Source organism: Haliotis rufescens, unplaced genomic scaffold (genome assembly GCF_023055435.1).
Source record: "Haliotis rufescens isolate VD_foot unplaced genomic scaffold, xgHalRufe1.0.p SCAF_58, whole genome shotgun sequence".
Classification (NCBI taxonomy): Eukaryota; Metazoa; Mollusca; class Gastropoda; order Lepetellida; family Haliotidae; genus Haliotis; species Haliotis rufescens.
The window spans coordinates 2373864-2386436 of NW_025964312.1; the positions used below are offsets into that span (position 1 = coordinate 2373864).

The 12573-nt window shown below is 42.8% G+C and overlaps 1 protein-coding gene across 3 annotated transcripts in view; it reads left to right on the top strand.

Moving 5' to 3' along the window:
- Positions 1 to 9658, top strand: part of LOC124149584 (alpha-2B adrenergic receptor-like) — a 69295-nt gene extending 59637 nt beyond the window's left edge. For 2 of the 3 annotated variants that reach the window (XM_048385398.1, XM_046521267.2), the window contains exons 2-3: positions 3216 to 3701; positions 8385 to 9658. In XM_048385398.1, the coding sequence (XP_048241355.1) occupies positions 3266 to 3701; positions 8385 to 9139 (1191 nt within the window). In that variant the 5' untranslated portion in view covers positions 3216 to 3265 and the 3' untranslated portion in view covers positions 9140 to 9658. Of the gene's footprint in view, positions 1 to 3210; positions 3702 to 8384 lie in introns of all 3 variants that reach the window. The other variant, XM_046521268.2, reaches the window with a different exon arrangement.
- Positions 9659 to 12573: the final 2915 nt, after the last annotated feature.

Sequence of the window (12573 nt, forward strand, 5' to 3'; positions counted from 1 at the left end):
TGTGTCTTTGGTATATTTTTAGATGCTAGACATATGTAAAATCAAAAACTATTTCTGACGGATTCTTTGACGAAGAATTTGAAATCATTCGCGCATTCTGATTGGTTTGTCGTATTTTCGCACATAACATTCATCGATAGGGGGACGAGTCTTCTTGCAGGTTACGGAAAGGGGCGAGTGGTGACGAATGATTCCAGCACTATCACTGAGAGGAACACCAGATATGGGTTCCATACAATGATCCCATGAGGGAATCGAACCCTGGTCTTCGGCGTGACGAGCGAACGCTTTTACCACAAGGCTACCCGACCGCATGAAGCCCATTTCTGATGTCCCCCGCTGTAGTGCTAGGATATTGCTAAAAGCGGCGTAAAACAGTATTTACTCACTCTTTGAAAGATGCCACTTGATTGGAAACAAAATGCAGTCATTCGCTAATTGTGGACGTGCGAATGGGATCGGATAGCCAGGCCCATTGACTTGGTTGATGTACATTGTATTCCATTTAAGTAAATCGCTGCTCATGATGTCAATCACTGGATTGTCTGGTCCAGACTCGATTATTTACAGACCGCCGCCATATAGCTGGAATATTGCTGAGTGCGGCGTTAAACAAAAAACAAACAAACCAAACATTGTTTGTAACATGATAATTAAAAAACCCATCTCAAACGTCAAATACTGTAAAACAGGAATTTCATGCGACATGAAAATAATGCGAGCTCTTGATTTTAGACATAAATGCGCATTTTAAAAATGCGAGGATGGTAGAGACACAGAAACATACATTTGACTGCATCCGGCTTTTGCAGGTACGGGGTGGCTTAGTGGTTAAAGTGTTCGTTTTTCGAGCAGAAGGCCCGGGTTCTATTCTCCACATTTGGTTACCATTTGTGTAGCCAATTTCTGGTGTCCCCAGCCGTGGTGTTGCTGGGATATTGCTTCCAGCAGCAAACCACACTCAGTCATTGAATCCCGCAGGTGCTCGTTTCACTGAAGACAATCGGATTTGTAGAACAGGATTCTAAATATGATTGGATGCCAAGAAATCTCTAGCGTGACAGGGAGAGCGACATAACTTTTGAATTTTACAATGTCAATGCGGGTGTTATTGGAGTATTACATCCTCGGAAATTTTCCGAATGAAATTTTCGGGTCTGCAAATTTCAGGTTTTAACGCGGGGTATTATTACAAACACAGGGGGTAAATTGCCATGGGAAGGATATAATATGTATTGCAATCACGATTACAAATGAATATTCGGTCGTCGCCGAGAATATGAATGATCAATATTCAGCATATATGTCGCTAAAACAAGATCAATTTGTCAGGCGCCTGGGACTATTGTTAGAGACAGAACAGAATAATGTTTCAGTCAACTGCATTATTGTCGGAGACAGAACAGAATAATGTTTCAGTCACGTATATTATTGTTAAACACAGAACAGAATAATGTTTCAGTCGCATACATTATTGTTAGAGGGAGAACAGAATAGTGCTTCCGTCACAAACATTATTGTTAGAGGGAGAACAGAATAGTGCTTCCGTCACAAACATTATTGTTAGAGGGAGAACAGAATAATGTTTCAGTCGCAAACATTATTGTTAGAGGGAGAACAGAATAATGTTTCAGTCGCATACATTATTGTTAGAGGGAGAACAGAATAATGCTTCCGTCACAAACATTATTGTTAGAGGGAGAACAGAATAATGCTTCCGTCACAAACATTATTGTTAGAGGGAGAACAGAATAATGTTTCAGTCGCATACATTATTGTTAGAGGGAGAACAGAATAATGCTTCCGTCACAAACATTATTGTTAGAGGGAGAACAGAATAATGCTTCCGTCACAAACATTATTGTTAGAGGGAGAACAGAATAATGTTTCAGTCGCAAACATTATTGTTAGAGGGAGAACAGAATAATGTTTCAGTCGCATACATTATTGTTAGAGGGAGAACAGAATAATGCTTCCGTCACAAACATTATTGTTAGAGGGAGAACAGAATAATGTTTCAGTCGCATACATTATTGTTAGAGGGAGAACAGAATAATGCTTCCGTCACAAACATTATTGTTAGAGGGAGAACAGAATAATGCTTCCGTCATTAACATTATTGTTAGAGGGAGAACAGAATAATGTTTCAGTCGCGTACATTATTGTTAGAGGGAGAACAGAATAATGCTTCCGTCACAAACATTATTGTTAGAGGGAGAACAGAATAATGTTTCAGTCGCATACATTATTGTTAGATGGAGAACAGAATAATGCTTCCGTCACAAACATTATTGTTAGAGGGAGAACAGAATAATGTTTTAGTCACGTAGGTTATTGTCAGAGACAAAACAGAATGATGTTAGATTTTTTATAGTGAAAACAGAAGCTTGACCGTCTATGTTTTTATCAACTCATTATTGTTCAGAACATCCAGCATGCCCATCCATCAAGATAGATTTTTATGTAAAAAGTCCAAATCATTATTTTTGAGACATTTTATTGTTTTATATAATATTCCAGAATATATCAAAATATTTTCAGAAAGTCAATTCCTTCGGTCCGTCGTGGAGCGAACATGGGCTTGCGAACAACCCATTGTAGAACGAAGCGTCTTCTTTGAATCTATTTTCCAAATGTCCGGAACGCTGGTATTAGGATACCAGTGAATTCTTCAGACTGATATTCCGACGGTATGATATTGCCAACGTCTCTTTCCAGTTGCAGATGATTGTACTGTGATACACATACGTTTATTTATTTGTTTATATCAAGTAAAGGAACAGTATATTTCGGTTTGACAAGCGTTTTACATGAAAAGGCGATGAAAAATCATTAAACTTTATTTATTTGTCCCAGCTTGCTATTTTGCCTTGCTCAAGACGGAGAGGGGAAACTGGTGGTCCGATACCCGGCCGTGTCATAAAATGGTACTTGTCGTTACCCTGCCTGGTGGCCCACTCGGAGTCGTCATACTGTGTCGGAGTGGGGTATCCATGGTAAACTGCGGCATGGTATCTCAGTGTGTAAACACTATAAAACCGGCACTAGTCACACATGCAAGTCGCTATATAAGTGCAATATTCCTGAACGCGACGTTAAAAACCTCATTTCACCTCACCTCACCACACCTCACCTCACCCCACCTCACCTGCGGAACTACACACACAGTTTACTTGAGAAGATGTCTAATTAATTTTCTATCTGTTTTAGTTCAGGCCGATCTGTTCTATGAGGAAGTGCACGCGACACTGATGATGCCCAGGCCATGACCAATGCCAGCGCTTTGTTAGACACGCAGAGTGATCTCCCCCTGGTGATACCATGGGTGGAAAGGGCCATAGAGGGCGGTATTCTGATCTTAATTCTAATAGTGGCCTTGTTTGGCAATATTTCCCTTTGGATTGTAATCCTGAGATCACGTGACCTTCGGAATGAATCGAACTATCTGGTGTTGTGTTTGTCCTTCGCGGACATATTGGTTTCTGGCGTTAATATGCCAGTGACGATATTCACAATTTTCAACGGAGATTGGTACTTCTCGGCGCTGACGTGTACCGTGACCGGCTTCACCAACATGATCACCTTCGTCGGTAGCGTCATGTCCCTCGGAATCATCAGTTTCAACCGCTACATCAAGATATGTCAGTCACATCGGTACAGGACAGTCTACACACCGAGGAATATAGTCTTCATGGTCGGAGGTGGGTATGACGATGTCTGTGTCGTTACAGTGAGTGAGTGAGTGAGTGGGTATGTTTTTACGCCGCTTTTAGCAATATTCCAGCAATATCACACTAGAAATGGGCTTCACACAGTGTACCCATAGGGAATCAAACCCGGGCCTTCGGGCGTGACGAGCGAACGCTTTAACCACTAGACTAATCCACCGCCCCTGTGTCGTTACAGCCCATGTTTGTAAGAGGCGACGAACGGGATCGGGTGGTCAGGCCAGCTGACTTTGTTGATGCATGTCATCGTATCCCATTTGCGTAGATCAATGCTCGTGAAGCCTATCACTGAATTATCTGGTCCAGGTGCGATCATTTAAAAACCGACGTCACATAGCTGGAACATCGCTGAGTGCGGCGTTAAAAAAAACACCTGTAGCGTTAGTGGGGCGTATCGGACACACCCCGGCGTGCACACTCCGAAGTCACACCCCGCTAGTGACAAATCAAACAGTTACATCATTTTCGTTGTCCTGTAATGTCACATCACTCTTTATGACATCATATGATGGGAGTGTAATTTGCGGGGAGAAGGGGATCTTTATGAGGAGAATGGGCATGTAAACCACGAGAGACCCTATGAAAGTTCATACTCCAATGTATGCTCTTTGTGTGGATCGATGCTCATGATGTCAATCGCCGGATTGTCTCGTCCAGACGCGATTATTTACAGACCGCCGTTATACAGCTGGAATATTTCTGTGGCGTTAAACAACAAACAAACAAAATCATACTCCTATGAATTCACACAAAGTAAACGTCAATTTTTGCAATACCCTATTTTGTATCCCAAAGGATGTAGACATAATTTTATCTAGTAGGTGTGACTTCGTGTTTATACCGAGCGCAACATATCAAGCAGCTGTATCGTGGAATAAAATAGTTCCTCAACACTTGATATGAGCGTATGTATACTCAAACTGTTTGACAGTTACAACAAATAGATTTAACTAATATCATCATCTCTGAGCAAGTCACAGTGACAGTGCGTCGTAATACATTAACGTCAAATAGGCCGACACGATCAAAGCGACGGGGAGATTTCCGGAGTTATCACTGAACCTGTAGCGATTAGAAGTGAGTGAGTGAGTATGGTTTTACACCGCTTTTAGCAACATTTCAGCAATATCATGGCGGGGACACTATCAATGGGCTTCACACGTTGTACCCATGTGGGGCATCGAACCCGGGTCTTCGGCGTTACGAGCGAACGCTTGACCACTAGGCCCACCCATTCCCCCGTGGCGATTATGAATTATTGATCAAGTTGCCGAGCGTGCAATATAAAGACGTGTCGAAAAGATACTGTGAAAATTCTTGGAATGTTGTAGCATGTTTCGATAGATAGTTTTTGCGTGCATTTCTTCATTTTGTTCACTGGGATGGATCGTAGCGAGGGTAATAGATCAGTGACGAGCAGTCAAACACTCTTATTCCAACATGTACGAAAACGCTGAGTTGAAGTTTAAAGTGTCAAAGTGACTCTTCTGTATTTACTCGTAGTGGGGATTTCCCCTGGGTTTTCCCCAGGAAGGCGAAAGTAGTCAGTGGGTGTTTACGTCACTTCAAGAATACAGTTTGATGAAAAGAGTATGAACGTCAAAATGTGTCGTTAATAAGCTGATGAATGTAAGTTTCGATGTCTCGTCCGGGTAAAAAGGTATATCGTATAAACATCACAATAAAAAATAAAAATTAGATAGCTAGATTCTGGTTTTGATTCTGAGTAATGAGAAACGGCTGCACAGAACGACTGATAGATTCTATAAATAGTTTGGTAAGGGGTCTCAAGGGGACTGGTGCTCCAATGATCTGCATTTCGCCTAAAAAGTCGCGAGCCGTGGTTGTGTCACGTTCCCATTATCGTACTGCATGCAAATGGACAAACCACAAAATACAGACTTCCTTTCACAAACTGTTGTATCGACTCTTCAAAAATATTGTCAGGGGCACGGTGGCCCAGTCGTCTACGGCGCCGCAATTCGCTGTGCAGAGTTGTGTCCCTTGGGCACGCCAGAAACCTAAGACTGTAGGTTCGAATCCCGGTTTGCCCCGATTATGTTTCTAGGTTTGTTTCTTAATATTGTCGGGGCCACAGGTGGCCCAGTCGTCTAAGGCTCCGCGATACGCCTGAAACCTAAGACTGTGGGTTCGAATCCCGGTTCGCCCCGATTTTGTTTCTAGGTTTGACAGCACCATAACCGTGATCGTGGGTTTCACCAAAGTGGTAAACATCTGAGACCGGCATCACGTGCCTTTCTCCCACATCAAGCTGACAAGCCGTGATATAACTGGAATATAAATACTGTTCAAAGCAACGTTAAACCCAACTCACTCACTCACTCACTTAAATATTGTGAAATATATATTGCATTTTATAAAACATGAAAAATAATATTAATAACGTCCTGGACAGAGCAGTCTCACCAACAAGAAGTGACGACAGTGAATCGATCTGCCTCTGAAACTAACGCCAATCAATCAACGAATCAATCAATATATATATGAAGAAGTGTGATAGCAACTGTATAAAAATATGCACTCACGAAGCTCCATCAAGTAAAGATTGATTTATATTAATTACTACACATTAACGCGCATACTACACCAAGGACTACTTTTAATGAGCTGAAAAGCTTTCATTGCAATACCACAGCTTTATTTAATCTGTAATAATCCACGTACATTTCTCGTTGGTCTAATGAGGACATAATCATTATAACGAGAGGGTCACGCAATCGCTTGTTGAGGACCAATGTGCTTGACCATTGATGCAAGATGACCGACATGGGACGTCTAGTGACCGTTATACAGCACTAATGTCTTTCATGATGATAAAGGTATTCGGACATTTATCCCGTTATATGTGTGTGGAGAATTACGTACTACATAAGACCAGTTTCACAATGGCATCGTTTGAACCGAAGCCTCGTTCTCCTCTGCATCAATGACATATAATAGTATTATTATATCAGATAAATTATTAAGATATGGAGATCATTATACACTCACATGTGTGTCATACTAATTTTACGAGGGACCGCCTCCGTGGTCTTATGGTAGAGCGTTCGCCCGGAGAGCGGAAGGTACGGGGTTCGATCCCCGGCCGCGTCATACCAAAAGACGTTAAAAGATGGTACTTGTTGTTACCCTGTCTGGCGCTCGGCATTAAGGGGCTAAAACAAGGACTGGTCGGCTCGGGGTCAGTATACTGTGTCTGAGTGGGGTATTCATTTTAAACTGCGGCATGGTATCTCAGTGGGCTAGCACTATAAATCAGCATCAGTCCGGACTAGTACAAGCAGCCACACACGCACACACGCACACACGTGCATGCACGTCGCTATTTAAGTGTAACGAGTGTCTGAACAGGGTCCCAATTGTATTTCCCGAGCGAGAGCGAGGGTACTACTTGAATTCTTTCACGAGTTTCGTAAAATTAGTTTGACACACATGTGAGTGTAACACTTTCTTTATAACCAATTTCTCTTAATCCTTTTGAGCTCCCCTTTAGAAACACGCGTGAAGATCCGGGGTAACATAGGTCTTCAGCAACCCATGTTTGCCGTAATTTTAAGGCGACTATGCTTGTCGTAAAAGGCGACTAACGGGATCGGGTGGTCAGGCTCGCTGAATTGGTTGATGCATGTCATCGATCCCAATTGCGTGGATCGATGCTCATGATATTAATCACTGGATTGTCTGGTCCAGACTCAATTATTTACAGACCGCCGTCATATAGCTGCAATATTGCTGAGTGCGGTGTTAAACAACAAACCAAAAACCATTTCACGACAAATCTCTGTTCTATCATTGGCCTTTCTGGAGATTCTAACAACGTAATAAACTTGATGACGTCATATATTGGACGACGTTATTTTCGGGAGGGAAATGTCTAGCGAGTTGTTGTCTATAGATGTAGCTGGGCTACGTAGATATACGCAGTGGCCGAACGGTCGCACCCAAAGGTGGAAGAGATATAACAATCGGTATTGGGAGAAAAGGTACCGATAACATGGGCGGATACAACTTTTTTTAAAAGGGGGGGGGGGGGGGGGGGTGGGGGGGGGGGGGGGGGGGGGGGTGCACAATTAAGATCTATTTATTGTCTTTGGCGGTAATATATACAGAAATAAAGATTTTTTTCGAAATTAAAGGGGGGGTGGGGGTGGACGTGAAAATTGTGAGAATATCGGGGAAACACCCAAATTCATCCCCCTGTTCATGACATGGACCTGTCCGACATTGCCAGGGTCGGATTATATTCAGGGAGTTATCATCATTTAAATGCGAGTAAATATGTATAAAGCGTTTACATTTCATTAACATCCTTAAAGACGATGTACATTATGTTGATATCTCTTATAACAAATAGTCGACTCGTGCGGTTGTTTATCGTACAATAAAACACTGCAGTTAGAATAAAACGGCTGACGGTCATGCACCGTTCTGTTTGGTATTATTACAACGGGAGAACAGGCGCCCCTCATGGTTTTACTCTCACTCGTCGTTTATTTCTTGAAAAAAAAGCTGTTGTGTAACCTCCTCTGGATGGCGAACAAACGTATATAGCGATATTAGTTTTAATCATACAGATACAAATGTCACTAAAAAATGACGCTTACAACGCGTAAAACATGTGCTTCTATATTCCAGGTGTGTGGTGTTTTTCGGGTCTACTTGCTCTACCTCCGCTGATTGGCTGGGGAACATATAATTACATACCGACGCAGTCTTTCTGCTTCTGTGATTGGCCGACGTCAGTTTCATTTACGTTCTTCATGGTTGGAGTATGTTTCGGGGGACCCTGTTCTGTGATGACATTCTGCTACATCAAGATCTTAAGAATCTTCCGAGCAAGCAAGTCTCGTATCAGCTCATCCTCGCAACCGCCTTCAGCGCCCAGCTCAAAACCACCATCAATAAAAAAGCCCAAGAAAGACAAAACGTCTAATCTTCTTGACAAGCCTTCTGTTCAAAATACTATATTCCTAACAGTGCCGGAAGACGAAAGTTCGAAGGTTAGAACCAAAATAGCAACAATGCGTTCCCAGAAGGCAGCGCGCAGGCGCCAAGAGGAGTTCCGGTTAGCCATGTCCCTGCTCGTTGTCATATTCGTTTTCGTGGCCTGTTGGCTGCCATTTTGTGTAACGATGTTTCTGTCTGTGTTCCTACCAAGCAGCGTTAAACGAGGGTCGGACATGTTCACCATTCTCCTCGGGTACGCCAACAGCGGATGCAATCCCATCATCTATGGCTTTATGAACAACAGATTCAAGATGGCCTACAAGAAGTTGTTCTACGATGCTATCTCCCCTTGTAAGAACGTACCGCAGAACCGGAAGGAACTCGAATCAAGCCCGTATCCGTCCGGATCTGAAATACCGGACACAAATTCATCACATGCATAGTTTGTGATCATCATCAAAACTTCACTACGTCGTCTACATCCCTCCAGCACCCGTGAATACACACGGCTGCTGTGTCTGGCCGTGGTAACAGACATTCTCAGCTGACCAATCGTTCTATGGGATACCTAGGGAGTCCTGCAAGGTCGGAATCTATATTAGTTAATAGAATACGCCGACATTCTGAAACCATGAATTTGTCCTCGGATTTTACAATGACACCAGAGATGGTAGACTTTGCTTACAGAATTCTTATCCGAGATTAAACATGGCCACTACGGCCGCCATGTTGAAAATATCACTTTGGCCATTTCTGGGAGTATCATTATGAAACCTCCTCTGTTAGGCATGCAGTCTTCATTGAAACTGTATACTGATATCTACAATCTAGATTCATAGATAATTATTTTTATCATCTAATGTTTAAAGTTTTACATTTTTAAAAACCCGTGAAGATCCGGGGTAGAATTGGTCTCCAGCAACACATGCTTGCATCAAAGGGCGACTTAGAGACTAACGGGATCAGGTGGTCAGGCCTCGCTGACTTGGTTGGTACATGTCATCGTATTCCAATTGAGTGGATGGGTGTTCATGATGTCAATCAGTAGATTGTCTGGTCCAGATTCGAGTATTTACAGACCGCCGTCAACTATTGCTGAGTGTGGCGTTTGACAACAAACCAACAACAACAATACATTTTCAATACAAATCTAATTCATCAAACACTTCCCTCCAACATATGGAGTTATCTTTCCTCAAAGGTGTAAGGGACAGTACCTCAGTAAGTACATGAGTAGGCGTGTCAACCTGAAGTGGGCGGAATTCCCAGGGTTAAACCCATCAGTACATTGAGGATAATAATGGAATCCATTCTGGGGTTCGAACCAATGCAGATCAACCTGGCGTAACTATGCAAAGACAGTTCAGTTCAACTGGACCACCATGCCGTTTCCTTAATCGTACGGTTGAGATCGTACGGTTGATCCTGATTGGGCGCCAATACCACTCTGTTCATATCCAGCACGTTCATCGCACGTAGCCCACTGTCCGTACTCCAAACGTACGTACGTACGTGACTGCCTAGTTTACATCCGTGGCGGCTGCTGATGCACTGTATTTTTTAACGTTTTCTGACTTTACCCTATGCTAACTTTACATATGCTTTATGTTCTAATACGGGTATTGGTGCAATATTTATCATCATTAGTTTAAATGTAATCAAAAGTAGCAAATATTATTATTTCAATATATAAAATAAAAATGTGATAAATAGTTAAGAGTGTAAAAAGATTTTTTCGTTCTTAATTGTCAATGTGCAATGTTAAGGTCAATATAGGTACAGTTATCAAATACATATTTGTTAAGACGACTTCAAAGATGTCGTAATGGCCTTTGTCGTCCAAAACTTGCTCCCACAGGAGATATCGCTTGGGTGAGATCAAGCAATATCTACAGTGTAGATATCCCTGCAATGAAATTGCATCACAATGCTTTGCAGACCATTGTGATGTCATTGAATACCATGACGTCACAATCAAATGACATCACTAATTGCTCTGCTACTGAAACTGCATGGAGTACTTTTTACACTAAGACACAGCTTATTACTGTCTACAAAGTGAAAAAGTTGGAAGAATGATGTTGGATGATAAATAAAATCTTACCCTCGTGTCTTTTGACATCAAATATATCAACACTCGTTGATAAATGTGGAAAAAATCCTCGGCAAGCCTCGGAGTTTTGGCACTTTTTTCAACTCGTGATGATATATTTGATATCAAAAGACACTCGGGTGAGATTCTCTATTTAAAACACCTATCTTAATCAGTATGTTAAGTGCTGGGCAAAAGAAAGTACACATTTGAAAATTGGATTTCACCAAAACAATACACACGAGACGGAAAACAGTCGCCGAAATACAAAACACAACTATATGATATCAAATACATCACCATCAAAAAAGCATTTCTTGTCTGTCTCATTTGTAGCGACCATCAAACATCGGTGTATACTTTCTTTTGGCCGGTACTTTCCATCAGCAACCATTCGTGACCAACTCGTGTTATTCCGGGACAAGCCGGTTACGGAAAGGGGCGAGTGGTGACGAATGCATCAGTACGTATATTGACGGTGTCGTCAAGTTCCGGGTTGTTGCGGTATGGTTGATATAGGCCCATCGGTTCTGTGTCTTTCCGTTATAGGGGGTACGGGTGGCCCAGTCGTCTAAGGCGCCGCGATTCGCTGTGCAGAGTTGCGTCCCTTGGGCACGCCAGAAACCTATGATTGTGGGTTCGAATCCCGGTTCGCCCCGATCATGTTTCTAGGTTTGTCAGCACCATACCCGTGCTCGTGGGTTTCACCGAAGTGGTAAACGTCTGAGACCTGCATCACTTCGGGCTTTCCTCCAACATTAAGCTGACACGCCGCGATATAACTGGAATACTGTTAAACGCCGTGTTTAACCAAACTCACTCACTCACTCTTTCCGTTATAAAAACTTTCACTAAGGCATAACGAGGAAATATATCTCGGGCATCGGGACGTCTCTAGGTCCTGCACCAAGTTCCCCTCGTCATATGACGCATACTTGTCCACACATGGCAACTGACATTGTACGTAGAGCCGAGATCAATTGCCCGGTTGTGTTTGTTGGTGTTCTTGTTGGGGAAAAATATAGATACCCTTTCACATCATTTTTGTTTTCAATATCCTACCTCCAATGCCCGAGAAACATATATTTTTCTGCGTAGCCTGACACATGATGCTGGTGTAGATTACTAATTTGGAAATAAATCGAATTCACTGTGTGGCTTTGTTATGTTATGTAAATGACTTGCATACTATGAACACGGAAGACCGCCTCCGTGGTCTAGTGGTAGAGCGTCCGCCCGGCGGGCGGAAGGTCCGGGGTTCGATCCCTGACCGCGTCATACCAAAAGACGTTGAAAGATGGTATTTGTTGTTACCCTGTCTGGCGCTCGGCATTAAGGGGCTAAATCAAGGACTGGTCGGCTCGGAGTCAGAATACTGTGTCTGAGTGGGGTATTCATGTTAAACTGCGGCATGGTATCTCAGTGAGCTAGCACTGTAAATCGGCATCAGTCCGGACTAGTACAAGCAGCCATACAAACACACACGTACACGTGCATGCACGTTGCTATATAAGTGCAATAATCTTGGACGCGACGTTAAACCCCATTTCACCTCACCTCGGCTCACTATGAACACGGACGCGCACGCGCACGGACACACACACGCACGCACACACACGCACGCACACACACACGCAGTGACACGGAAACCACTATAGATTTTGAGGAAGTACATTACTCAGCGCTAATAAGCGGAGTTATTTGCTGGGTTTTTTTATAACTGGGCCCGGGGTGGGGTATCGATTAAAATAAATAGGGCCATAAATCAATCAATTACCTTTCGCG